Source organism: Talpa europaea, assembly GCF_964194135.1.
Source record: "Talpa europaea genome assembly, chromosome: 12".
NCBI lineage: Eukaryota > Metazoa > Chordata > Mammalia > Eulipotyphla > Talpidae > Talpa > Talpa europaea.
Window position 1 is genome coordinate 101,522,955 of NC_140079.1, and position 27,970 is coordinate 101,550,924.

General features: G+C 59.7%; 1 protein-coding gene across 2 annotated transcripts; it reads left to right on the forward strand.

The window, feature by feature from the left end:
* TRAP1 (TNF receptor associated protein 1) lies at positions 1-27,930 on the forward strand (the record flags this gene model as incomplete). 2 transcript variants are annotated; one of them, XM_084249516.1, is made up of 18 exons in its annotated part: positions 1-88; positions 11,498-11,662; positions 12,170-12,252; positions 13,263-13,403; positions 16,318-16,389; positions 17,690-17,850; positions 18,740-18,849; positions 19,237-19,310; positions 19,542-19,697; positions 20,214-20,334; positions 21,258-21,327; positions 23,055-23,202; positions 24,551-24,736; positions 24,995-25,133; positions 25,606-25,691; positions 26,771-26,916; positions 27,484-27,556; positions 27,669-27,930. In XM_084249516.1, the coding sequence occupies 18 exons, from the start codon at positions 1-3 to the stop codon at positions 27,768-27,770; spliced, it is 2,121 nt and encodes a 706-aa protein (XP_084105642.1). In that variant the 3' UTR covers positions 27,771-27,930. The 2 variants fall into 2 exon arrangements, with proteins under 2 accessions (XP_084105642.1, XP_084105643.1); XM_084249517.1 differs by lacking the exon at positions 11,498-11,662.
* Between the last annotated feature and the right edge of the window lie 40 nt (positions 27,931-27,970).

The window sequence follows — 27,970 nt, forward strand, 5'->3', positions numbered from 1 at the left end:
ATGGCGCGCGAGCTGCGGGCGCTGCTGCACTGGGGCCGCCGCCTTCGGCTTCCGCCGCGGGCGCCGGCGCTGGCAGCCGCCCCGGCAGGTGAGGGCAGCCGGACGGCGCGCGGGGGGCCCGAGCCCGTTCCCTCCGCGGCGGGGGCGGCGGGCGGGAACGCGGAGCGCCCTGCGCGCCTGGGGCCACCTGGTCAGCCCCGCGCTGGCCGCCCGGCCCGGCCCCTCGCTCGGGCTCCGGAGGCGGCGCCGCGAGCGGGCGGAGGCCGCGGGCGCGCTGGGAACGCGCTCCGGGCGCTGGTGCCGGCGGCGCTCCTCCCGCCGAGGGCTGCACGCGCGGCGGGAGCCGCTCGCCTGGGTTCGACCCGGACCCGAGCGCGCCCGCGGCCTCCGGCCGGCCGCCCGCCGTGGCCCCGGGGCCTGGAAGGAGCGGTCGACGCGCAAACAAGCGCCGATGAGAAAGGAGAGGCCGCGACCCGCCCTCTCAGGGCCCGCGGGTGCGGCCTGCGGGTGTCGCCTCCCGCGGGGGGGGCCGCACCGAATAACGGGATTTTTGTTGTCTCTGCGTGGCCCGCGCGACTCCTCAGGCCCGGCGCGCGGGTCCGCGCTTCCCGCCGGCCGCAGGGTGCCCTGTGCGAGGGGCGCAGCGTCGGCTTAGTAATTAGATGACGAAGATGATTTCCGGATTTTTTTGTCGTTGTCAGGCTCTGCCGTTGGCCGTGCGCGGCTTTTCTTGAGAGTTGATGTTTCAGAGCCGTGATTGTTTGAAGTGTTAGCTGCACCGGACGATAAGCTGCCCGGGTGACTCCCGTTGGGCTGGGACCCTGCCCCCCCCCCCTCTCCAGCGCTGGGTGGTGCATATTTTCCAAGTGGATGGTTTTGCACTTTAATTTACATCTGTAGAGATCCTGGTGAGAGTGAGGCTGTTTTCATCTGTCCCGTGGCTGTTTGTGGATGTGCGGACTTACTCTCCATGTCTTGTACGCTTTGTTTTTATTATCTGGGTTTTGAAATGAACAAGGATTGAACAACATGCATTAGGATAAGACAAGTAGGTTTATTACTGTGGCTTGCAGCTGACATCTGTTTTTTTTCTGGATTTTTATTTCCCGTCTAACCAGAACATACCATCTGTTAGTTTTGCAGAAAATCTGGGTTGTCTAAGCCCCAGGTACTGTCAAAATATTTATACTTTGTATAAAGGTTTGACGGGGGCATTGCATTCCAGGTCAAAATAATTTTCCTTCAGAAAGTGATGATGTTGCTCCGTTGTCTCAGCCCCCTGTTACAGGTGCGCCGTCACATCAGTTTCATTGTTAGTCATTTTTTCCCTCTTCTAATGGTTATTTTTTTCTCTCCTTGTTCTTATTCTAAGATGTTTCTACATTAATGCTTTAATTCATTCTCTGTACCCCTTCGCGTCACTTCCATTGTGAAGATATGTCCATTTTCAGCCCAGGGACTTTTTTTGTGCCATTTTCTCTCTCTTCCTCAATAACCTCCTTTTCCCTGCAGCTTCTCTTACAGTGGTTCGAGCATGCTGACTATGAGAGCCTTCTCTGTGGCAGATGCCTCTGTCACCTGTGAGGCTAATGTAATGGTGAAGTTGTTTGTATGGATTGAATGAGGGGTGGATACGATCAGGAGGATATGTGTCTTCTGCAGTGGGGGTGGGGTGGGATGTGATTGTAAAAGTCACCTATACAGAAAATTCAGAATTCTGTGTCTCTTTCTCTTTTCCTGGGAAAGCATTGCTGAGTGTTAGCATGTGCTTGCCTTCACACCTAGGACCATGACCTCGGGTCACCATCATCCCAGTCCTCCTGCCCATGGGGTGTCTCAGAGTGTAGGGTTGAGTCTGTCTGTGGACGTTATTGTTCATTTATTCTCATTACTTCATTTAGTCAACAACTACTGTGAGTGCCCTCTGCAACTTCAGACCTGATGTGACCCTGCCACTGGGTCAGAGGTCAGTGGGAGCATGTGACTGCCTGGTGGGAGGCCTCTGGCGTGTCCAGTGGGCAAAATATGTGGTGGACAGCTTATGTAAGTTCCACAGAAGAGAGAGGATTGGGCCAAGTCTTCAGGTGTGGTGTAGGGGGAAGGCCTCTGGATAATTTGGTGTGACAAGAATCTAGGGGTATGTAGAATAAGGGTGAGTGGGCCCAAAAATTATGTCCTTTCTTCTCTCTTAGATAAGAGCTTATGGGTGGGGACCACGTCTTTCTGAAATCAGGACGTCAAGTGCCTGGCCCGGCCCATGTTCAGAGAACTCAATTGCGTGTCATTGTGTGATCTGGAACATGTGAGTTGACGATAAAAAAATGTAAACTGCCCTCAGACCTCTTCACCGGAGCTCTAGCAGGTATCAGAGTAACTGCTTCACACGTGGGCGGATGAAAAGGCTGCCTCCCAGAGAAAACCAGACCCAGAAAATCAACACCAGACTCAGTCCCCAGAAGCACATGTGATGTTGAGGCGACTAGGGCAGCGGGCTGAGAGCCCACAGGGCAAAGAAGCCCCTGACCGTGGCACTCTGAGCCTGCAGGCCTGACAGTCCATGTTCTCGCTCACTTTCATAGATATCTTGCCAGAAGAGGCTAGGACAGACTGTTGTGGTTGAGTTGCTGTCTTATTCATTTTGTAAACCAGAGGCTTTGCTGGAATTTTCTGTCTTGAAAGGAGAGTTGCAGGTGTGGGAGTCCAGGCACAGAAAGGTCAGAAGAGGGGGTTGCTCTGTTGTGGGGCTTAGCACTGCAGCTTGTATCTTTCAAGGGGAAGCACACTTAGGCCTCCCATTTAGTTCTGGGGTCCATTTGATTTAGTTTGTTGCCCACCTTTTCACTTTATTTGGTGCTCATGGTGTTAATTTCTGCCCTGAGGTCTCACACTGCAGCCTTCACAGAAATTCAGATACCTTTCTGGTTATTCCCAGCTGTTTTTCAGGGTGGAGGGGAGCACTTGCAGTCTGACTGTGTTGTAACGTGGCCATGTAGGTCTCCATCCTGACCGTAGGCCCGGAACTATAGAACACCTTGGGCAGCACCAGTGTAGCACAGAGGCAAAGGACAGACTTGTGCCTGACAACCAGGTTGCTCCCAGGGGGCCTTGGTAGTGGGACGCTTGCTTGGGCCAGGGGGGCCAATTAATCTGAACTATCTGCAGAAAGTTAACCCAGGCGTCCTGTGTAGCATAGGCCTCGATACCAGCTGAATAGTTAGTTGGTTGAACAAAAGAAAAATCCCCAAGTTTATGTTCTCTCCTGGGCAGAGGAGAGGGTCCCGCTTGAAGGGAGAGGGAGGAAAGTGGGTTGATGAGAAAACAGTGTAGAAAAGTAAATGTTTTCACCCCCAAATGTTAGCCTCTGTGACTCCACGAAGGCGACCTACTGACTTGAGGCCGGCCCTGGGATTTGCTCTCTCCATCACTGAAACTGTTCAGTTCACGCTCAAGTGAAATACTTCAGCGTGGAAGCCAGGGAATATTCTCAGATTGTCCTCCGTGCAGCCACCTAGAGCCTGAAACGCTGTCCTGCTGGGTCATGATGAGGAAACTGGCCTTTTACCAGGAGACTGCTGTTTGCTTGGTCCATAGAAATTCTGTACATGTAGTAAGAGAGATGTCAGCTGAGTGTTTCTGGAGTGGTTGGTTATTTCTGCTAAAATCACAAAGAATCACCTTAAAAGTGAAGCTTGCAGAGCCTGTGGCCATACCGGCTTGTCTTTGCTTCCTGCCTGCTAACCAGGTGGAGACCTGTAGAGCAGGACATTAATGTAGGTGTAGCTGCTTTTGGAAGCGAATGACCCAGTTACCTAGCAACCTCATACAGTCAAGAAGTGTGATTAAATATTTTTTAAAAGTTTGATACAGCCGAAATGAACACCATATTAAAAAAGAGCAGAAGACCAGTAGCGGTGCTGCTAAGAATAAGATAAAAGGGCCCAAACCCTCCTGCTGGAACTGGAAGTGTCAGGCGTTGCGGGACAAGCAGGGTGGGCTTGCAGTCCACACGCGCTAGTGATTCTGGCACTTTGCAGGGAATGGAGCACTAGGGCGTTTTCCATGAAGTTAAACCTTTCATTTTAGCCAGAGAGGCTCTTGTGAAAGACTGGCTCACTCGATGGGGCACAGCTGGGTCTTAATGTGCCTATCGATGGGCGGTCTGCAGGGCCACTACCGGGTCCACACGCAAACTGCATTTGAGTGTTTCTGGGTTTTAGCTTTCCTGCTCTGCCTTGAGCCTACCAGGCTTTGTGCCCATCTCTTTGTTTGTAAGTTCAAAGTGACCCAGGGGAACTGAAGCTTGCACCCCCGCCCCTTCATTTTGTGTGTGTGTGTGAAATATATGGCGTCTAAGGAGGAATGCATATTATGTGTGCCATTTTAAAAAGAAACAACATGCATATCCATTATTCAGCTTAAGAAATAGAAATCGGCAGGTCTCCTGCCCTCCTGTGTCTGTGCAGGCGTCTCTTTCTTAGACCTACCACTTCCAAAGGCAGCTCCCCTGCCCGCTTGTGACCGTGCTTGTCCTTCTCTTCACCACCCTTCTCCCTTTGCAGAGCAGCAGGGGCAACTCTCCTCCTGAGCCTGCACGTCTGGGACTATGCAGGCCTCTCTCTTAAGCAAACCTCTGTCCCGTTCAGGGGCAGCTCTTTCTGCCCTCTTGTGTGTGCAAGTGTCCTTTATTTGCCTTTCCCTTTTTATAATAAGCTTGCCCTTTTGGATATAAAAAAGAAATAAAAATTACCAGGAGTCCAACAAAGACGGCAGAAGAGTGGGGATATCAGACTCACCTCCACGGCCCAGTGACAGGCAGTGAAGACAGCAGTCCCGGAGGACACGTGATGACGGTTTGCAGCACAGGGTGGCCCAGCTCGGGTGGGGAGCTGCAGCTTCGCTGGTGCGGAGTGTTACTATGCAGTGAGAGCCAAGAGCCTCTGTTGCTGCCTAAGAGCTCAGCCCACACCAGGGACCTTGGGGGTTTCACTGGTGGGGGTGGGCACGGTCTCCTGCAGGACAGGGGTCTGCCTCTGGGGTGCTAGAGAAGCAGGGAACTCCAGGACAGTGGCCATTCTCGGCTAGTGTCTGTTTCAGGGCTGGGTAAGGTGACTGGCAGCCTGAGCTTGGGATTCCCAGACACGAATCCCTGGAGCCCCAACTGGCAGGCGGGCCGGGGTTCTCACGGCGCTTTCTTCCAGGCTGGACTCATCTCTGCACCTGCTGGTCCCATGCCCATCAGAGGCCAAAGCTGAGGTAACAGCTGAAGGTGTATGGCCCTTAACCAGCCTCCAAAGCCCGGGTCCCAGCTATAGCAGACGCCCATGCCAGGCCCTGAGCTCCAGAAGCCCAGGCGACCCTGCCCTGGCCACGGCCCTCTGGCTTTGCATCCACAGCCACGCGTGTGGCGCGCTGCACCGGGTCCCAGACGCTGGGGTTTGAGACCTTGAAAATGTCCTCTGATGGTACAAAATGATGTTTTGGTTTGTGACTTCAGTCTATTACTAGTAAAATTGAGCATCTTTCCCCATAATTCGTAGCCATCGGTTTCCTTTTCCATGACATGCTTTTGCCCGTTTTCTCCTTCCGGCTGGGCTGGCTTTCTCGCGGGCGTCTGCGCGGGCGCTGCGGCCGTGCGCGTCTCTCTTCGGTGTCCCTTGCCCGCGTGTGGCTGTCCTTTCCGTTTCACGCCGGGCTCGGTGTCTGCTTCTGATTTGATGAATATAAATTCTTAATTTTAGTTCCGTAACGTGTACTGAGTGTTACCTGTGTGTTTGCCCCCGGGCTCCCCTAACCAACCGATTTCGTACATGGAGCTGCGCTGGGCCGCAGGCGTCGCCTGTCAGCACTGGACAGCCACGCCGGCCGCTGCGCCGGGAGAGATGTCAGGTGTCTGCCTGCCGGGAGATGTCTGCCAAGCTTGGGTTTACCCTGTGTTCTAGAGATCCCCTGCCTGCTCTGTGCCAGATCCAGGGCCCCTCTGCCAAGCAGGAGCATAGCCTCTTGAACCTTCAGCCCTTCGTGGGCTGGCGCGCTTTCTCGTGCATTCCATTTTCCAGACTAGAAAAGAGTTACAAACTGACTCTGACTATGAACACGTTTTAAAAAATGGTAAACATCCAACGTCAGATTGCACACAAACATTTTAATTTCTGGTTTCTTTTGAGAACTCAAACTTCTGAGTCATGGCCGCTGTGCCACCGTGGAGACAAGGTCTTGAATGTAGTAGCCCCCACCCGCCACGGTCTGCTCTCGGGGCGCTGGCAGTGCCCACAACCCCACCTGCCCTTCAGCCCAGCCGGCACCATTTCTTTAGCTGTTACTGTGTGTGTAGTAAAGTGTACTGGCTGACTGGCCAGTGCGTCGCCAACCTGTATCCCAGAGATAAACCTGATCCGTCGTTTTAGAGACCGTGGATTTGATTTGCTGATGTTTTGCGAAGACCTCGTGTCTGTGTTCATGAGAGACTTTGGTCTGTTATTCTGTGTGTATATGATGTCTTTCTCAGGTTTTGATATGTTGACCTCAAACAAAAGCAATCAGTTTCTCCAGCAGCAAAATGGGTTTATTTGGAAACAAACGGCAGAAGAGAAGGCAGGTTGTTGAGTTTGTTCGTGGTGGGACCCACTTGCACATCCCATCTCAAGGCTCACCACCCCCCAAATAACCTGGAAGACCCAAGTTTGCTGGAGAGAAATGACGTCATTTCCGGGGGAGACGTGGGCTTGCAGGTCTTGCTGATCTCCCGGCGCCTGCGAGTGCTCCCCGCCTCGCATGTCCACCGGATGCGTCGCTGCTCATGGTGACAGGGCAGTGCTCTCGTTTCTCCCATTTTCTGAAAACATTTGCATCAGATCGGTTACGTCTTCCCCATGCTTGCCAGAATTCACCAGTAAAAAATCTGGGTCTTGAGTTTCTTTTCTTTTTTTTTTTTAAAGATTTATTTATTTATTTTATACAAAACCGGGGTACAGGCCAGACACGCGAGAGGTGAGGGGATTCACCAGAGGCAGAGTGGGGAACAGAACAGGCAGACGGACAAAATCCACTGCTGAGGGGAGCCCCGGGTGATGCAGAAGAGGTCTGCTGTGCCGCGTGGGACCCTCGCCGGCCAGCCGGGATCGAACCGGCGCTGCAGAGGCTGCGGACAGCTTCACAGTGCAGCGCTCAACCGCCTGCGCCACCAGGGGAGGCCCTGGGTCTTGAGTTTCATTTGTGGCAATAGTTTTGAAAACAAAGTCAATTTCTTTATTACATATAAAGCAATTCAGAATTTCCGTTTCATCTTCTGTCACTTTGGATGAATTTCATTTTTTGAAGGAATTTGTTTATTTCATCTAAGTTGTCCAATTTCCTGGCATACATTTGTATCTATTTCCTGATCCTTTCAACATCTGTAGAATTTGTACCAATAGTGGGAGATTGACTGGGGGGTGTGAATCCAGGAAACTCCAGTGTATCTCTCACAGCTTAACTTCCTCAGCACGTCTGTGTGTCCAGCATGTAACTTCAGATGCCACAGTGAAGCCAGGCCACAGTAAGCTGTGCTAGTGCAGCAGAGAGATGGGTGATTGGAGAGCAGGACTCACCAAGTGGGTTGTGACGCACGTGCCTGCCTGCCCCGGCAGCCCTGTGGGCAGTTGCGTTTTTTAATTCCTGCCAACTAGTCAGAAATGGCCTGACGGGACCTGGACGCCATCTGTTGGCCGAATGTGCTTCTGCTCGAGTCTGATGAAGTTTGTGCTGATTAAGGTTCCTGACAGTACAAGGAACTGCTTCCCCACTGGAAGCTTTGGCACACCTGGAATTGTCGGTGTTCTGCTTTCAAGGAGCCTGCTGCTAAGAGATGTAAACTTAGTCCTGACCCAATGTTAGTGAGATAAATTATACATTAACAAAGAGTTAAGAGAGAGTAGAAGTGCCACTGGCTGGCACTTGCAGCATGTCCAGGTGAGCAGTCCACAAGCAAGGGCTCTGTTCTCTAGCAGGGAAAGACCTTGTGAGCCGAGGGCCAGAGGCCTGAGGGGATAGGAGCACCCCCACACTGGGCCGAAGAAGGCCAGATGGCAAGAAGGCACATGCTGCCAGTAGAGGGAACAGACTGCTGGCACAGATGGGGCGAGAGAGAGAGAGAGAGAGCGAGAGAGAGAGAGAGTGTGTTGTGTGTGTGTTGTGTCAGATTCAGGCTATTGGTGCTTCCCATTTTGTGTGACCCCAAACCACCAAACAGGTTAATAGTACGACTTTGTAACTTAACACTGAGGTTTGTGGTTTTTCCTTTAGGGTGTTGGGGGAAGCATGGTGGCGGATACCATGTAGATAGTGTGTTTGTACTGGGTCAGGCAGATTTATTGCACTATTGTTTAAAGTCGTAGCAATTTCTGTTAACCTGAAATCAAATCGGCCTATAACAATGCAATTGATCGGGCTTCCCCTGGTGGCACAGCGGGTTGAGCGCCGCGCTGTGAAGCTGTCCACAGCCTTTGTCCACAGCACGAGTTCAATCCCGGCTGGCCAGAGAGAATCCCACAGGGCGCAGCAGACCTCTCCTGTCGCGCCCGCTGCTCCCTCAGCAGTGGGTTTTACTAGATCTGCCTGTTCTGTTCCCCGCTCTGTCTCTGGTGAATCCTCTCACCCTCCCATGCATCTGGCCTGTGTACCCCAGTTCTTATAGGCATGAATAAATAAATCTTATTTTAAAAAATAGTGCAGTTGATCAGTGTAATCTTGGAATTATGATGGGAAGTCTTGAAAGTCCTGGTTTGAAATATGTATATAAGCCCAATTATGAGGACTTAAATATATTTCCATCTTAAACAACTTATTAAATTCTTTCAGAAATATTAAACAGAGGGGAGTAAAAAGGAGTAAGAAAAATAAAATGGGAAAATTGTGTTTTGTCTTGGAGTGAAGAAGGCCTTTACAACAAATGACTAATTTCTTTATAAATGCTGTAAGACATCAATAACAAAAAAACATGAAAATTAGAAAAATGATCAGAAGGTATCAGCAGTCCATTAACGAACAAGGAAATAGAAAATATTTCAGAATGTGGATACTCAGGCTTGCTCATAATAGACTGGAAATGAAATTGTCTTACATGCTCAAGAGACAAAAATCCAGAAGTTTCATAACAGCAGGTCTGCAGGGGTCTGCGGCATGACTCTGTGGAGGTCACCTGACAGGTGTGCAAGGGTGTGGCGTGATTCTGTGTGGAAGTCACCTGATAGGTGTGCAGGAGTGTGGCGTGATTCTGTGTGGAGGTCACCTGACAGGTGTGCAGGGGTGTGGCATGACTGGAGAGCAACCTGACAGCTCTCACCATGGTTTAAACTGGTGTCACCTGGAGCTGGTGGCTCCCCTCCTAGCTGGATGTGAAGACGTGAGCTCGTGCGTTGATGAAGTGACTTGTGTGCAGGGACAGTCCTCAGAGACATCCTGGAGCTCTTGGAAATGTCTCATTTTGCAGAGATGTTAGAGAAGCAGTCCACAGTTTCCACCTTCTGCCCCGCGCTTCCCCTAAGGCTAATGTCTTTGGAAAGGGAAATGACTCTGACACAGCAGTGTTATGTGATCCGGCTCTAGAAGCGAGCCAGCATCCCGCTGCTGCCCGCCCCTGGCCAGGACCCCGCAGTGCTCGCAGGCACGGCCTTGGCTCCCCCAGTCTGTGGCTCTCCGCGTCTGCCTGTCCTTCGGGGCCTGCTTACCTCCCTCAGTGCTGGCCTGTGACTCGAGGGAGGTCCCTCGACGGGGGTCTGCCTGGTGTTTTCCTGTGGCCAGATGGGGGTGGAACACAGCTGAAAGGAGGCTGCGCCCTCGCTCCTGAGGCTTGGGGGTGCTGGCGGTGACAGGCCTGGCTCCTGTGCCTGCAGGAGCAGTTGGGGGCTCTGCGCTTCTCCACTGTGAACCACTGTTCTCTTCAGACTCAGTAAGTATCGTATGGGGGTGACTTGAGAGGGTGCAGATGTTGTTTCCAGTGGGTGCTGATATGGGTTTGCCGCGTGGGTTTGTGTCCACCGCCCCCCCACCCAGTGTCATTCTGCTCTTGGCTGAGCGTGCGCCGACGGGACGCAGTCCACTGCTGTCGTCGTCGTCGTGGGGTCCTCGATTTCCCCGGGGGCCCTTCCCCTCAGAGCCCGTGTCCTCAGGCGCCACATCGCAACCCTTCTTCACTTCTAGCCCCTGCTGTGCATTCCCTGGGGCCCTGGTTCCCTTCCCTGGAGAACGGCACCCCCAGACTGAGAGCTGGGGGCACCCCAATGTGTCCAGGGCTTGGGGCCCGTGGGGGCAGCCCTGGTGGGGCGCTCTCCCTGGGCCAGGTGTGCTCGCGGCCTGTGGTGTCACTGTTGTCGCGTCTGACCTGTGGGGGGACGGAGCCGGGAGGTGCCTGTGTGTTCTCCGCACCTCCTTGGTGCTTATTTCCGCCGTGGGCTGTGTTGATCCGGGCCTCACCGCCTCCTGCCCGCGCTGCCACTTCCAGGCTGACTCCGCGGGGCAGGGGTCATTCTGGCCCCCTCACCTCATCCATGCGCCCTCCTGACCCCTGCCCATGTGACCCTTCGCGCTCGTGAGCTCATGCACGTGCAGGGCGGCGTCAGAATCCCCAAGGTGCTGCGCACGGAGCGGGCGTGCCATGTGTGGGGCCCTGCGGAGGGGTCACGTGCACAACATGCCACTTTCTGAAGGGACTTGGGGCTCCTGTCTGCTTTCAGGGGTGCCTTACTCCTGATGCAGTTGGATGGCATGACTGTTACTGTGGAGTTTGGCCCATGCCCCCACCCCAGGGTCTCTTGCTCACCTGGAGAGTGCCCCGTGTGCCAGAAGGTGCCCTCGGAAATGTCGTGTTCCCACAGATACCCCCCCCACTCCTACCACCGTTCTCATCTGCTCCCATCACCAGCGGTGTGCCCCCGAAATGGTATTGAAACCCTCATGCCCAGCACCTTTGAATGTGACCTTACTCAGAAATGGGGTGTTGCCTCTGATCGGGCTGAGATGTCCTGAGGGAGCGCCTGGAGATGCACGGGCGCGTGAGCCACCGCCTGCGGTGCTTTGCGTCGGGGCCTGGGGGGCTGAGGCACACCCTCGTGGTCACCGGTCTGTCAGGGTTTGGATCGTGTGCCCCGAGAACATGTCCCAGGTCTCACCTGCTCCCTGCGAGCGTGACCTTGTCTGGAAATAGGTTCCTTGGGACTCAGGCAGGGGCTTTACTTCAAGACGGTCACACAGCAGGGAAGACTCTTGTGCGTGTGCGCCGGGGAGGCACCACAGCTCAGCCCGACCCTGGGACTTTACGGACAGACGTGCCGTGTGTGAGGTCCTGCTGCCAGGCTGCTCGCGACGTGGCTGCGCTGCCGGCCCGCTTACCTCCGCCGGCCCCTGGGGGACGCCGGGTTTTGGGGACTCCGGCTCAGCTCCGCTGGCCCAGACGGGAGCAGATGAGGACTTTGGCCCCTGCTGCCTCCCTAACGCTCCCCTGCTCTGCTGTCTGTCTTCCCAGGAAGCCCGGGCCCACATCCTTGGAGGGCTGCCATGCCAGCAGCGGGGCCCCGGCGAAACCTGGCCTCCGGCCTCTCCACTGGCCGGCACTTCAGCTCCCAGGCGGCCGAGGACCCGAAGGAGGAGCCCCTGCGCCCCCTCATCAGCAGCACAGAGGCCGTGCAAGGTGCTGGGGGGTCGAGGGTGGGCCCCCCCAGTGCGTTGTTGATGGCACCTTCCGGAGGGTGACCCCCGCACGAGCCACTCGCACAGCTGCTGCTGGCGCTGTCCCGCCGGCGGCCCTGAGCACGGCCATTCGGGCCTTCTGCGGGGGCGGCCAGGGGCTGGGCGTGGGGAGGACAGTGGGCCCGGCCGCTTTACTCTCTGAAGACCTGACGGGTGACTGCCCACCTGGCCCTGGCGGAGCCCCTGCTGCGGGCCCAGCGGTGGCTGTTCAGAGAGCGCCAGAGCCTGGGTTTCTCTCCTGTGCTGCTCTTTTGAACAGTGTGAAGCATTCTGCCTCAAGCGTCGTTTCGAACGCTCTTGGCGTGTACTTTTTTAAGGGAAAAGCAAGAGATTTAGTGCTGGGGGGAAGCTCTCAAGTGGAGCGGGGTGCCGGGCGGTGGCCCAGCTTGCGCCTGTCCTCCCACGCCAGTGGGCCGGAGCTTTCTGGACGGCGTCTGCTTCCTTGCAGGGTCCGCTTCCAAGCACGAGTTCCAGGCTGAGACCAAGAAGCTGCTCGACATCGTTGCCCGTTCCTTGTACTCAGAAAAGGAGGTAGGGAGCGGGCCCTGCGCTCGGGCCGGTGGGACTGTGTCGGTGCTGCCCCGGGGAGCCGGGGCAGGTGCACCCTGTGAGCGCACCCTGCTTGGACAGAGCCATGGCCGCCGCCGGGATAGGGCTTGGACCACGATTTGTGTCTCACAGACACGTATATCCGGGTGGTCCTTCGCGCCAGGTTGGCGCTGGAGGGAGTGTCGCTGGTGATTTCAAACCCCGCAGCTGCTGGTCTGGGCGGCTGAGGTCCATCGCAGGGGCGCCTTGGCGTGTGCCCAGCGCGTTCATTCAGCGGCACCAGGTGTCGCCACCTTCATCAAGTGACCACCCTCGGTGCTGGGGGAGGAAGATCCCTGCCCTCGGGGCGCCTCCTGAGGAGAGTGAGGCTCACCTGGGGGAGACGGGACGCAGAAGAGGTAGAGAAGAACAAATGGGCCGTGACTGTCCCCACGCTGGTTGTCACCAGAAGGCAGACGGGAATTTGAAAGACAATCTCAGCACCTGGGCAGCGCCTGCGGGAGACGCATCCAGGCCCCGTGCTGGACAGTCCCTCTGCTCAGGTTCACGTGCGAGGTCCAGCATCGCTCCTCTTAGGGGTGGTTGCCCCGCTTCCTCCTCTGCCAGGGCAAGGGGCGGGGCTGATGGAGCACGGGGAGCCCACTGTTCTGTGAAGCCAGCGGGTCGCCTCCCTGGAGACTGGGGGAGATGAGTCGGGGGAGTTGCGTACCCCCGGGGTAAGAGCTGGAGAGGAAGCGCTCACTCGTGCCCCTCAGCAAGCCAGGTGGGTGGAACCTTAGCTGGACCTCGGGAGGAGCAGAGCGGTCCCTCACTGCCAGGCCTCAGGGAGGGGCCGAGTCCTTGGGTCGTTTGCGACCGGCCCTGCAGACCCCTCCCTGGGCTGAGGCAGCAAGTCCATCCTTTAGACATGGGCGGCCCCCGACTCTCAGCCTGCACCGAGAGGCCCCTGGCGGCTCGCTTCTGCAGCAGGGCCTCTGCTCGCGTCCCCACAGGTGTTCATACGGGAGCTGATCTCCAACGCCAGCGACGCCTTGGAGAAGCTGCGCCACAAGCTGGTGTCTGCGGGCCAGACGCTGCCGGAGCTGGAGATCCACCTGCAGACCGACTCCGAGAAGGGCACCCTCACCGTGCAGGTGGGCGGCCGCGCCGCGGGCTGACCGCCTTTCCGTTCACTCAGATGTAAACCTCACTTCCCGTAGAAGCTGGGGAACACAGATGAGCAGGAGAGACGAAAATTTTAAATCAAGCCATTATTCAGGGATGGTGTCGGTTAGCATTTTAGTTTGTTTATTTGGGTTTTGATGTCTGTGCTTATGTATAAATGCAAACTTTTTTCCATACCCAAAAGGGTGGGTTTATTATATTTAACAAGGGAAAGGAAAGAGAAGGTGCTCCCGTGGGCACACATGGGTGGAGGTGCCTGCGCAGGCACGGCTGGGGTGGCCGAGAGCTGCTGGACGTGTTTTAAACTCTGTTGTTTTTTTTTTTTGTTTTAAAGATTTGTTTATTTATTTATACAAGCACTGGGCACAGTCAGAAGCGCGGGAGGGTGAGAGGATTCACCAGAGCCAGAGTGGGGAGCAGAACAGGCAGACTGACGAAATACACTGCTGAGGGGAGCAGCGGGCGCAGCAGGAGAGGTCTGCACGCCATGTGGGACCCTTGCCCGGTGGCCGGGGATCGAACTGGCACTGCAGAGGCTGCGGGCAGCTTTTAAGTGACCTTTTTTTCCTTTTTTATTTTTCTTAAAGATTTATTTATTTGTACATACAAGAGCTGGGGTACAGGCCAGAGATGGTGGGGTGAGAGGATTCACCAGAGACGGAGTGGGGAGCAGAACAGGCAGATCTACTGAAACACACTGCTGAGGGGAGCAGCGGGCAAGACAGGAGAGGTCTGCCATGCCATGTGGGTAGCTCCCTGGCTGGTGGGGAATCGAACTCATGCTGCAGAGGCTGTGGACAGCTTCATAGGCTGTGTCTTAACCCCTTGAGCCACCAGGGAAGCCCTAAGTGACTTTTCACATCTCAACCGCACTCTCCCCACACCATCATATGCCGGTGGGTCTCTGACTGCAGCCCACCGTGGGGCTCACTAGTCGTGCTGTAGACCAAGGGATCCTTTCGGTTGCTCTTATATAGCCTTTTGAAGATTTCAAGTTAAAATGTTAAAGGCAGAAGGGGGGTGGTCAGCAGGTGGCGGCCCTGCGGGACTTTGTACTCTCAGCTGCTTTGGGACCAGCTTTCAGTGTGGCTGGCGGCGTTGGGAGTGTGCCTCTCTGGGGGAGGGGACGTTCTGCACCTGAACAGCAGCCCTGCCAGCACTCTGTGGTGTCCCTCGTGCACTTGCGCTCCCGGGCCTGCGTGTTTCTGTTGCTGCAGCTGTGGTCAGTGGGCTTTATTGAGGTGTGAGCGACATGTGCTAAATTCACCATGCGCAAGGGTGCAGTTGGTGAGTTTAAGCAGCGTGCACACCTGTGCAGCCCATACATCACCATGTTACCACCCCAGGCCCTGCTCCTTTCCAGGCCCTGGAAACCACTGGCCTGCTCTGTCGCTCTGTTTCGTGTTCTCTGGGGCCTGGACAGCGTCGCTCTGCCGAGCCCGCCTGCCCTAGCCTCCCATGGTGCTTTTGAGGCTCTTCCTGGGTTTGCATGTGGCAGGACCTTGTGGCTGTTGTTGTTTTCACATTTTAAAGGACAGGTTGATTGGGGAGACGCTTGCACAGACACAGGCGGGCAGGGGACCAGCCGTGGCTGCAGCCAGAGCCAGCTCCTTCGTGGCCGCAGGGCCGCCGCGGGGGCCTGGAGTGGCGACTCCCAGCAGGCCTGGGCTTGTCCCGGCCTGGGGGAGAGGAGCAGGGCTGGCGTGAGCATCTGTACGCCCGGTGTCTGGGGGCCTGTGTTTCGCTTCTCTGGGGTAGGTCCCTGGGTGTGCTGACTCCTAAGGTGAATATCCCCTGACCTCACTGGGAAGGGCCAGGCCCTGCCAGTCGAGGACTGCAGTGCCCTGCTGGCTGACACGGCCAGTCCCAGCCGCAGCCGTGCCGGGGCATCCCACTGTGCTTTTGATTTGTATTTCCCTTAGGAGTAATGGTATTAAACTACTTTTTGTGCATTTAGTTGCCATTTATATAACTTCTTTGTGAAGTGGCTGTTCCGATTTTTTTTTTTTTTAAAGATTTATTTATTTATGCATACAAGAGCTGGGGCACAGGCCAGAGGTGTGGGGGGGTGAGAGGATTCACCAGAGACAGCGTGGGGAGTAGGGCAGACAGATGGACTGAAATACACTGCTGAGGGGCGCAGCCGGTGTGTCAGGAGAGGTCTGCTGTGCCATATGGGTAGCTCCCTGGCCGGGGATGGAACTCGTGCTACAGTGGCTGCGGACAGCTTCATAGGTTGCATCTTTACCCCTTGCGCCACCACGGAGGCCCTGTTCAGATTTTTTGCTCACTTTAATCAGATTATCTTCTTTGCTGAGTTGTAAGTTCCGTGTGATCCTACGTGCGAGTCCTAGTCAGAGTCACACCTTGCGGGTGCTTCCTCCCAGTCTGTGGCCTGCCTTGTTATTTATTTGCTTCAGAAAAGCAGACTTTCATCAAGTCACTTTTTAATGCTTTTAGCGACTTAATCTAAGAAGTCCTGGCCAATGCCAGAGCCCACCGGGTTTTTCTAGAAATGTTCATCTCAGCTTTCCTCCTGCGTGCGGGTGCCCCGTGGCCTGCACGTGTGTCCAGCTGTCATGGCACCGCTCCTTTTGCTCCTCCTCCCCCCCCCCCACCCCCCGCCATGACCTGGCTGCTTTGCCAGAATCAGGCGGCTCTGTCTGCGGCTCTGCTTCTGGGCTCTGTTTCCCGACTTGGGAAGGACACGTCTGCCCTCTCGGGGGCTCCTTGTCGGGGCTGGTGGTGCAGCCAGCATGAGGCTTCCTCAGCACTGCCTGGCGACCCTTCCTGGGCCCGCCTGCCCTGGCTCCTCTGGCATCTGTGTGCCTTGCCTTGCTCCCGGGGGCAGGTGTCTGGATGCGAGCGTCCTTCTGTCCTCAGGATACTGGCATCGGGATGACCCAGGAGGAGCTGGTGTCCAACCTGGGAACGATCGCCAGGTCAGGGTCAAAGGTAAGCTCCCTCTGCCCTCTCCTTGGGTTCTGCTGCCCTCTCCCCCAGGCGTGTCCCAGCATGCCACTCGCATAGGGTTGTGCGGGGGCGGGGAAGTGCTGAGCGCATGCTGTGGACGCAACTCCTTGGCATCCTCGTGGGGGCCTGAGTGCTTTGATGTTATGGGTGACAGGGCTGGAATGAGAGCAGTTGTGTGTCCCTTAGCGACGTTCAGGCCAGGGACAGACCCCACAGGCAGCCGTGGTCCCATGGGCTGGGCATGGCCCGGTATGTCGGCGCCGCCGTCCAGGTGTGCGTCACACCGTATGACGTTCAGGGACCTCCCCAGCACACCTTCTCAGCACCCGCCCCGTCGCTTGCTGCTTTGCCTTTAGCTGGGGCTCGCCTGGCCCAGGTTCAGAGGCCAGAGGGGAGCCTGGGAGTCTGTCCTCCTGGCGCTGTGCTCACTCTCAGCAATTGTTGGAGCCGCAGACCTGAGGCTGTGGCTGTGGACGGCGGAGTCCGAGGATGAGCTGGCCTTGGTGTGGCAGCTGGTGGTCCCTGAGGCTGCAGCTGCTGGGTGAGGGGCTGAGGTGGAACTCGAAGCTCACGAGGTGGGACCAGTGTTGACGGTGAAGGTGTCTGAGCCACTTTGCTGTCGCCTGTGGCCACCTGCGCGCTCTCCTCAGAGCCAGGGGCTTTTCTGCTTGGCTTGGGAGGGTCTCTGGTGCCTACCTGACACTTTGTGCCAAGTGGTTGAAAATCATCTCATTGTTACTCCAAACTGATACACAGAAATCTCTACTTTAAACAGCCGCCTGATTGGAACCGCCCCCGCCCGTCCTGTGGGATGCTAGCGGGGAGGCCTGGCTGCCTCAGCGGCAGCCACTGCCACGTGTCGCTGTTTGATGAATTAAATTACTTAAAATTAAATGTGATTTAAAGCTGAGCTCCTTGGTCACACTAGCTACGTTTCCGTGGCCATGGCTGCGCTCGCGAGCTGGACCCTGCGTGTTCCCGTCGTCGCAGAGCGCCCGGCTGGCCGCCTGGGGCACGTGTCCCCGTGACGGTGCCTCTCCAGAGGCACAGACTCTTTCCCACCAAGCGCAGAGTCAGGGAGACACAGAAGTCTCCTCCCTTCACCCACCGAGTCCAGGGGCCACCAGCCAGGAGGGCCCCGTGCGCGGGCGACCCGCGTGGCTGGGGGCTCGCTCCGTCGCCACACTGCTCCGAGTGCGGCCCGTGTGAGCAGGGTGCCTTGTGAGAGGGCGTCTCCTAGGGGGGTGCCCTCCCTCCCTCTGACTAGCCTTCGCCCCCGCAGGCCTTTCTGGACGCGCTGCAGAGCCAGGCCGAGGCCAGCAGCAAGATCATCGGTCAGTTTGGAGTGGGCTTCTACTCGGCCTTCATGGTGGCTGACAGGGTCGAGGTCTATTCCCGCTCGGTGGAGCCCGGCAGCCCCGGTTACCAGTGGCTTTCAGACGGGTGAGTGAGGGCAGCCCTGCCATGCGCTGGTACCCCTACAGCCTGCGTGCAGAGTGGGACTCAGTGGAGCCTGCCCATTAGCATGCCAGCGGCCAGCTGCTCGGAATGTGCCCGCAAGCGCTTCTTACACAAAGCCTGAGCCTCACCTGAGACCAGTTGCTCTTCCTGCCTCTGAGGCCCAGGAGCTGGCATTTCTGTCCTCGTGCTCTGGGAGCTGCGCGGCCGGGCAGCTCTTGATGGCCATCCTCTGGCTTCCAAGCCTTGCCCCCTTAGACCTGGCTCTGGCTGGTCCTCCCCGAGAGCCCCGCAGCTGGGCTGTGCAGCTGTGCCTTGCTGGCCGCACTGCCGGGAGTGAGGACAGCTGCCTGGCGGCTTCTTGGGGACCTTCATTTCCGCCTGAGCCCAGCAGCTGTCCCAGCAGCGTGTGGCGCAAGAGGCCCGGCGGGGCTCAGCTCGTGCCCTGGTTGGAGCTGAGGCTTTTGCCGCTCTCTGTGATGGCGGTGCTCCCAGCACACCCCGGCTGGCGCCCTTCTGTGCCGGTGAAACAGTTTTCCCTGTTCGCATAAGGAGGTTGCAGGTTAAGATGTGCGTGGGGTTAGCACAGGTGAGGGGCCGTGCACCCCACCTGCCGCCTCTGGCACCTGGAGCAGCACCCAGGCCGCTTCAGGCAGACAGGCCCGAGAGCTCCTCCAGGGAGGCCCTGTGCCCCACATCCCGGCTGGTCCTCGTGGGGCTTTCTTTGGTCCTGGGGCTCTCGGTGCCAAGTGGCGGCTCTGGCTTCTTTCCTGATGCTGTTTTGGGCTCAGCTTGTGAAAATCCACAGAAGAGAGTCCTGATGTGTCATGTGGGACTCGCGTGAGCGGAACCTGCTTTCCTTTCTGTGTCTCAGCTCTGGGGTGTTTGAAATTGCCGAAGCCTCCGGAGTGAGAACCGGCACCAAGATCATCATCCACCTCAAGTCAGACAACAGAGAGTTTGCCAGCGAGGCCCGGGTTCGAGGTGAGGGCCCTGGGGGGCTGGGAGGGTGGGCGCCCTAGGCTGCTCGGCCGGCTCCCTGCTGCCTCCAGTGTGAGCCCAGGGGGGCAGGTTTGCCGGCAGGATCTGGTTCTGTTCTCTCCACCCGCTGTGAGCAGCACCCCACGGCCCGTCGTCACCCTGCCGTGTGCGCGGATGCCGCCGCTGGTGCCGGGCCCTGGAGAGCAGGGCTCCTCCGCGCCTGCCGGGTGCTCCCCCCACCCCGTGGATGCCCCCGGAGGCCTGGCGGTGCGGATCACGTGGCCTGGGCCGTGAGGCGCCTGGCCCAGCTGAGCCCCTATGTGCCATCAGGAGGGCCCTCCTTGGCCCTGCAGCACTCCTGTCTCCAGGAGTGTTTCTTGTCTTCTCCAGATGTGGTGACCAAGTACAGTAACTTCGTCAGCTTCCCCCTGTACCTGAACGGCAGGCGCGTTAACACCTTGCAGGTGAGCCTCTGCGCTGCCTGGGGGCTGGCGGGCAGAGATCCCAGGACAAGGGGCTGGTGTGGAGAGGCCCAGGACAAGGGGCTGGGTGGCTCCCCACCCCCGTCCTTCCCAGGAGGTAGGTCTGTGTTCATCCCCAGGGCTTAATCACCCACACCCTGGTCCCTGGCCACGACTCGGCCCCGCAGCCTCAGGAGGGCAGCTGGGAGCCTGGTGGGCCTGCTCACCCTCCAGGCTGTGTGGATGCTGGACCCCAAGGACGTGGGTGCCGAGCTGCACGAGGCGTTCTACCGCTACGTGGCCCAGGCCTCCGACCGGCCCCGCTACACCCTGCATTACCAGACTGACGCCCCGCTCAGCATCCGCAGCATCTTCTATGTGCCGGAGATGGTGAGCGGCCAGGCTCTGGCGGGCGGTGGCAGCGCGGGCCCCCCACAGGCAGCGTCAGAGTGAGGGAAGCCCGTGCTCGTGTGGTGAGCGGTGTTTTAAAGCTTCCCCCCGCTCTCAGGGCCGGTGACACAGACATGCTGGGCACCTCCCAGGGCCAGGGAGGGGTCTCCTGGCATCTCCCTCCTTCCCTGGGGGGTCATGCAACAAGGGAGAGCCCTGGTCTACGGACAGGTGCCCCCTGATTGACCTGCGACAGGCCCCTGAAGGCCCTACACCCGTCAGGATCTGCTTGGAAAGCTCGGTTCTCTGTGCTCAGCCACTGCTGTTCCCAAAGAAGCTGCCCGGCCCTGCGGGAGCCACTGTGGGGCCTCCCTGCTGTAGGCCGCGGGATGCCTGCCCCACAGCTCCCGCCCCGGGCGGGGAGGAATTGGTTCTCAGAAATGATCGGCATTTCCCTTGCAGCTTGCCTTACAGCTGCTGCTTCCTTGAGCCTGACCCTGCGCTTTCCTCCCCCAGAAACCGTCCATGTTTGACGTGAGCCGGGAGCTGGGCTCCAGCGTCTCCCTGTACAGCCGCAAGGTCCTCATCCAAACCAAGGCCGCTGACATCCTGCCCAAGTGGCTGCGGTTCATCCGAGGTGCAATGCGCGGGCTCCGGGCGGGCAGTAGGGCCCAGGCCTAGGCCCAGAGGCTCCTGTGGGGCCTGGTGGGCTGGCTGCCTCCCCTGCAGGCTGTGCACTCGCTCTCTGCTCGCTGCTGGGTAGGCGTTAGGCCAGCACCTGGGGGGCCGGACTTGTGGGGAGCAGCTCAGCTCCCCAGGAGGTGCCCGCGTCCATGTTGGTGGGGCAGAAGGGTGCAGTTTGTGTTTTTAATACTTATTTATGCATACAAGGTCTAGGCCCTACGTGCAGGGGTAGGGGGGGGACTCACCAGAGACAATGGGGAGCAGAATAGGCGGATCCACTGAGACATACTCCTGAGGGGAGCAGCGGGGAGACAGGAGAGGTCTGCGCCCTGTGGGTGGCTCCCTGGCCGGGGATCAAACTCGTGCTGCAGCGGCTACCGACAGCTTGACAGTGCTGAGACTTAACCCCTGTGCCACCCGGGAGACCCCGGAAGGGTGCAGTTTAGATTGAGTTCCATGAATGTTCAAAAAGATGGCAAGTTTGTGTTGATACGTGAGTTGCTTTAATTTGAGTGAGATTCAGAGTTGGCGGAGCTCAGCGCTCCAGCCTCTGCCAGCTCGCACGCAAAGGGCAGGCGTTCCCGATACCTGTGATTTTGAACGTAAGGCCCAGGAGGTGGCTTTCAGGATGGGAGTTGACGCCGGGCTCCTGGAAACTGTTCTGGCCACAGGCCCGCCCGCCGGCCTCGCTCTCACCTCGTCCCGGGCTGTGCCTCAATGCCAGCGCCCATCGGGACTGGGGTTTGGGGGTTCCTTCCAGCTCCCTGGGTCTCTCCCACTTCCCTCTAACCCACACACGGCCTGACCTCCCACCGGACCTTGGGGAGGACGCGGGTGCTGGCGGGCCGTGGCCGGTGCTGATGCGCGTGCCCGCAGGTGTGGTGGACAGCGAGGACGTGCCCCTGAACCTGAGCCGGGAGCTCCTGCAGGAGAGCGCGCTCATCAGGTGAGGCGGGTCGCGCTGGGGCACGACCCCCTGAGCCCTTGCGGGCACGACAGCCCCACTCCCAGGTACCTTAGTGCTCGTTCCCCCAACAAGCACCTTCTGAGCTCAGCACGGCTGCTTGAGTCAGCAAGGTGGTGAGGGTGCCCCACTGCCATGGCCGCGCCCCGAGGCCCGCTCTGTGCCCGAGTCTGGGTCCGTCTGGCCGCCCCTCTCGTGGGCCTCCTTCCTGCTCCTTCACCGTCTTCCTGAGCTGGACATCCTGAGGGTCTCGGGTGGGGGTCGTCCGTGCCCACCCAGCGGGCTGCGAGCGTGCTGGACCCCATGGCTGGGCTGCAGTGTCCTCAGGCCGGTGGGCCTCCCTGTGGTACCGGCGCCTCCCCTGTGTGAGTGCCCCGGATGGCGCGCTGCAGCCACCGGGAGTCGCAGGGAACCCCATGCCTTGATTTGGGGCATGGCCTTGATGTGCTGTTGACCTTGGGGCCAGGGCCTGACAGCCATTTATCAACGGACTTGAGCAAGTCCCCGACCCCGCGGGCCATGTGAATTGCTGTCCCCGTTGAGGTGCCCACGTGCTGCCCAGGGGGCGGCAGAGCCCTCGGGTGACTCACATCGCAGCCGCCTTGCTCCTGGCACAGACCCAGGCGCTCTGTCCTTGGCCCCCGTCTGCTCCTCTCATCCCTGCCCCCCGGCCTCTGCCGCCTCTGGATGGAGGCTGGTGTGTGGAGTCACGAGGGCCCGGTTGCCCTCAGAGGGCACAGGCTTGCCGCGTGCACCTACACTCACCCTGCACAGCCGGCCTCGCTGCCCGCCGGCGCCCTTTCTCCCCGCAACATGTAGACCCTGACCAGCCCCCCACCCCAGGTTGCCATCACCACCACTTCCCCTCATGTTGGTGCCCTCCCCCCCACATGGGCCGCCTGCTTCCCAGCCTGGACACCCTCCTCTGGGGACCCTCTTGCCGGCCCCTCCAGCCCCGCGGGGATGCCCTCCTCAGGCGCCACGTCCCGCCCGACAGGTGCAGGGCCGCCCCGTCCCTGTCCGTGCTGCGGGCGAAGGAGACGTTCGGGAGGGAGCGAAGAGGGGGCACGCACAGGAACTTGACCGTCACTGCTCCCTTGCCTGGGGTTATTAGGAAGTGCAGGGTGACCTCACTCTTGAACCTCAAGAAGGAGGTGGCGTTACCCCGGGCCCACTGAAGCTGCTCGCGTGTGATGCCCACTTGGCGCCGGGTGGACACCCTGGGCCCCATGGCCGCCGCGTGCCGGTGGCGGCGGAGTTGCTGGCAGGCCCAGCACGCACACCTGCCCTTGTCAGGGTTCCCTCTCACAGATGCCCCCTCCTGCGAAGGCCCTAGGGGATGGGCGCTCATGGGCGTGGCGCCTTCTGGCATTTGAGCTTTCCCTGTGGAGACTAGGCTTGTCCGCGATTGGTTTGGCGCTCCAGGGATACCCTGGTCCACGGGGCTCAGGGGCGGCTCAGGGTCATTCCCTGAGGGGGAGCCCTGGTGCTGGGTGGATACTCTTCCTCGGTGTGGCCATGCGCCCGCCCAGGGGCCTGTGGGCCTCCTGACGCATCTGCGGGGTCGCCTTTTCTCCCTGCTTCGTTCTCAGCTTGGCCAAAACATTATCTTTTCTTCTCCTTTATAATCTGTGGGGCTGCAGTTTTCACACCCCCTGACGGTTGCGTAGCAGCCCAGGCGTGTGTGGTGAACGTGCCCCTGTCTGCAGGAAGCTCCGGGACGTTCTACAGCAGAGGCTCATCAAATTCTTCGTTGACCAGAGTAAGAAAGACCCTGAAAAATATGCCAAGTTTTTTGAAGATTACGGCTTGTTCATGCGGGAGGGCATCGTGACCACAGCAGAGCAGGCGGTCAAGGTAGGGTTTGCGGTCCAGGCCACTCTCTGGACTGCCTGGGGTCCGGGCCTCGGGGGGAAGCTGGTGGAGGCCAGAAACCTGAGCTCGAGTTTCCTGGGCCGGGCACCCCGCCCCTACCCCAGCCAAGTCAGCAAATGCAGCCGCTGGATCTCTCTGGGGGCCCAGCAGGCCCAGCACCCGGGGGGTGGGGTGTCCTCACCCTTCGTTCCAGGGGCCCCACCCTCGTCTGAGGGGCATCCCAGTGGCTGGCCTGCGCAGGGTGGGTAGAGCAGGTTCGTCGTGATGGGCAGTCACGGGCCCGAGCTCGTCTACCGGACGGGACAGTTAACTTCTCACCAACATTTTTGGTCGTTCTTAAATTGACGTACAATCCACATACCGTAAAACTCATCCTTTGGGGGGAACAGCTGCACAGCGCTGAGGACACATTGCGCGGCCATCCCCCCGTCCAGGTCCAGGACGCTGTCACCCAGAAACGTAGCCCTTGTGCGTTGGGCGGTCGCCCCCAGCGCTGGGGCTGCGTCTTTCGTTCCAGAAGAGCAGAAGGAAGGAGGTGACAGGGCCTGGGGCCCAGGGGTCTCCCGGCCGCGGGGGCGGTAGCTACAGGCATCAGGGCTGCTGTGTGGGCTCCCTGCCCCCCTCAACCCCCCTGCCATCAGCAGCCCCGCCCTGAGCAGGCCTCATTCCCACAACCCAGTTCTGGCTCCCGGCACCTCCCGGCCGCCCCGCGTGCTGGGGCGTCTACAGGCTTGGGGGCCCTGGGCTCACTGCACACGATCGCGTTTGTTAACAAGGCCCGTGACCCGTGGGGTAGGCACAAGCGGAACCTCTACCTGCAGAGGGGGTCTCAGGCCCCCCGCACCCTGTCTCTGCCTCCCTTTGGGCCCCGTCCTGCCCATGGCCCTGCTGCCGCGGTGCATGGTCGTCAGAGTGCACCCCCCGGCCCCCCGCCCCGGCGGCTGCTGTTCCCTTTCCGTTCTTGCGGCTCCCACCCGAGGTGGAGGCGGCTCCTGCAGCCGGGTTTGCAATGTGGACAGCGGGAGGTGGGGCCAGCCTCTCCCTTGGGCCCTTGTCAAGTGTGTGCCCGGCCCTCCAGGCTGGGGAAGGCTGGGAGCATGGATGGCACGCCCATGCCCAGTGCCTGCAGCAGGCAGGGGCTGGGCTCCGCGTGGGGCTTCTGAGACACAGCAGGAGCCCACCCAGCCCCACGCCAGGCCTCCAGGGAGCTGCCTCTGCCGACAGAGGCCACCACCAGTGGAACACGGCCGCTGGAGCCTTCCCTCCCTCCGGCCAGAGCTTCCGCCCTGCTGGCAGGGGCTCCAGAGTGTGACCCGCCCTTTGCCCACAGGAGGACATTGCCAAGCTGCTGCGATACGAGTCCTCAGCGCTGCCTGCTGGGCAGTTGACCAGCCTGCAGGACTATGCCAGCCGCATGCAGCCCGGCACGCGCAACATCTACTACCTGTGCGTCCCCACCCGCCACCTGGCGGAGCACTCGCCCTACTACGAGGCCATGAAGCGGAAGAACATGGAGGTGAGTGAGCAGGCGCAGCCAGAGCACCCGTGGGGACCCTGAGCTCCGCTCGGGGTGAGGCCACAGAGCCCAGGGTCCGTGTGAGTTGGCGGCCAGTCTGCCCTCTGGTTTGTGCATCTGTGGGAGGCGCCAGGGTCCCGGGCCGCGCCCCTGCTTGCTCCACTAGGGCCCGGAGCTCCCTCCGGAACCCGTGCACAGGTGCGTGCCAAGGCGCCTCGGGCCGCGGCCCCGGCCTCAGGCCGCATGCTCGGCCCCCAGGTGCTCTTCTGCTACGAGCAGTTCGACGAGCTGACTTTGCTGCACCTGCGTGAGTTTGACAAGAAGAAGCTGATCTCGGTGGAGACGGACATCGTGGTTGATCACTACAAGGAGGAGAAGCTTGAGGAAGGGGCCCCAGGTCGGCTTCCTCTCTTCCCAGCTCGGGCAGGGGGTGGCCTGGGGGTGCAGGTGAGGCATGGGTGGCCCCAGGGCTGGCATTTCTGGCTTCAGGCTCTTGGATCCTGTAATGGGGGTTTCTGTGTGGTTTTCCCATTTGGATCTGTGCTGCCATCTGGACAAAGCTGTTGGGGAGCCCCTTAGTGGCCAGGGAGCACGCGTCCCTGTTTAGATCCCAGATCTCTGGTGCTTGTTGAGCCTCTAAATGGACCCCGGGTCCTCAGAGATTAAGGAGTTGCCCTGAGTCCTAAACATTTCTGCAGGCCTCGGGCAACCAAGTGTCTTTTCTGAGGTCCAGTTTCATCTGCTTAATTGTGCCAGAGCCAGGGTGGGTGTAGGGAGCTTGCTGGCAGCCTGGCACTGGGTGTCACCCCGGTGGAGCCGCAGGGCAGGAGTGCGGAGTGCCTGAGCGCGCCCCTTGTGCTGTCCTGTAGCTGGTGAGAGCCTGTCCGAGAAGGAGGCGGAAGACCTTTTGGCCTGGATGAGAAATGCGCTGGGGTCACGGGTCACCAACGTGAAGGTGAGGCGCTCCGGGACAGGGTCCATGCAGAGCCAGCTGGGGCGCGTCCCCATCTAGGGTGCCCTCCCAGCCGCCCCTGAAGCCGTGGCGTGAGGTGGAGACCAGCGTGGGCGGCGAGCTGCCGGCCGGCGGCCGTGTCCTCCCCTTCGTGGAGCAGGTGGGAGCCAGGCATGCGGGCAGCAGCGGCCGGTGGGCGACTCAAAGCAGGGAGGGGCCCCAGAGCCCTCCCGGCCCCCGGAACAAGGGGGCTCCACACCTCGCCTCAGGGAGCTACAGTCCAGTTCAACTTGGGTTCTTAGTGTGGGGGTCTGGGTGGGCTCCAGAGAGCTCAGAGCCGCAAGGTCGAGGAGAACAGGGCTCTCTGCGTGGGGGGGGGGGGGGGTGGCTCAGGGACGTGCCCGGGAGGCAGGCGTGCAGCATGGGTGGCCGTGAGGGGGGCCAGCAGCTCCAGGCCGAAGGAGCTGCGGGGTTGGGTGGAGTCTCCAGGCAGAGCCTGCCGTGGGGGTCACCCTGTTGGGTGTGTACCCCGTGGAAGCGCGAGTAGGTGGGATCACTTCCCCTCCTATGAGCTGCCTCCCGTCAGACCAGGAGCGGGGCTGGAGCCAGATTGGACTTGTCCCAGGGCTGCCCGCTGGCACCCGGCGGTGAAGCCCCACGTCCTGTGTCAGGGCGCGTGCGGAGAAGCTTGTCGTCACGGGCCCTGCACCCCTGGGTGGCGGCCCCAGGAAGCTGTGGGGTCCGCCCGTCTGACCTCTGTCCTGTTGTGGTCGTCATTGAGGCCAGAGGACCCCTGGGGCGTGGGAGAGGCCTGTGCCTTGGACAGCCCCGCCCTGCGGCCTGGGGGTTTTACGGGTGCAGTAGAGTTGGGCGGTCTCTGAGGGGCCAGGCCCATGGGTGGGGGTGGCGGAGGAGGCCTGTCCTGGGGCTGCTGCTTCTCGGCGGCGGGCATGGCCAGGAGGAGGGGCCTCGCTGGGCCCTGGGGCTGCGTCCCTCTGCCCTGGGAAGTGCCATGCCTGGTCAGGGTGCTGCGGCAGGACCCCAGCTCAGGCCCCTCACCTCCTTCCCCGACCTGGCTGTAGGTGACCCTGCGGCTGGACACGCACCCCGCGATGATCACCGTGCTGGAGATGGGGGCGGCGCGGCACTTCCTGCGCATGCAGCAGCTGGCCAAGACCCAGGAGGAGCGCGCGCAGCTGCTGCAGCCCACGCTGGAGGTCAACCCCCGGTGAGCACCTGCTCGCGCCTTAACCCGGGCTGCGCTCCCCTCCCCGCAGGGTCCCTTCCCACCAGGGCGCCCCCTCCCCGCCAGGGCGCCCCCCTCCCTGCTGTCTGAAGCCACCGCAGCACACAGGGAGCTACCCCCAGGGCGCAGCAGGCCTCTCCCGTCGCCCCGCTGCTCCCCTCAGCAGTGGATTTCAGTGGATCCACCTGTTCTGCTCCCCACTCTGTCTCTGGTGGATCCTCTCACCCCCCGCATCTCTGGCCTGTACCCCAGCTCTTGTGTGCATAAATAACTCAAAAAATAAATAAAAGCACGTGTTCCTGGAAAGGCCTCATCGAACAGCTGGGGACTTGGCGGCGGCAGCCCGTGGCCTGCTTCAAGCTCGCGTCACCCGTTAGTGACGTTTCCGACGTCAGAACTGACGGGCGCGCGGGTTTTCGGGGCACTTAGCCGCAGTGCCCGTGAGTGGTCTCTCACACGCCCGTCTAGTTGTCTTGTGTTGCCTCTTCACGTTTTCCCGGGACGCGGGAGGCCCGTGCTGACTTCTTTCTGGTGGTTTCTGCCCGGCAGGCACACGCTGATCAGGAAGCTCAGCCAGCTCCGGGAGCGGGAGCCCGAGCTGGCCCAGCTGCTCGCGGACCAGGTGAGCCTCCTGCAGACGCCCCCTCCTTCCCGCCCGCGCTTCTGCGAGCTGGCACAGGCTGGCGCCTGGCCGCCCCACCCCGCCCCAGCTGAGCCCCCCCCCCGCCTTTCAGATCTACGAGAACGCCATGATCGCCGCGGGGCTCGTGGACGACCCGAGGCCCATGGTGGGCCGCCTCAACACCCTGCTGGCCAAGGCCCTGGAGCGGCACTGATGTCCGGCCCGGCCGCGCCAGAGTCGGGGGAGGCAGCGGGCACCGCCAGCTCCTCTGCCTTGGGGCTGAGGCGGCCTGAGCCCCCCGGGGGAAGGAAGGACTGGAGGCCACAGGTGCAAACGCCATTTTGAGCTTTATTTACTTAAAAGGTATTTCTTAATTTAAGTGTCGGGTTCTCTGTGTAGACTGAGGCCGTAGGT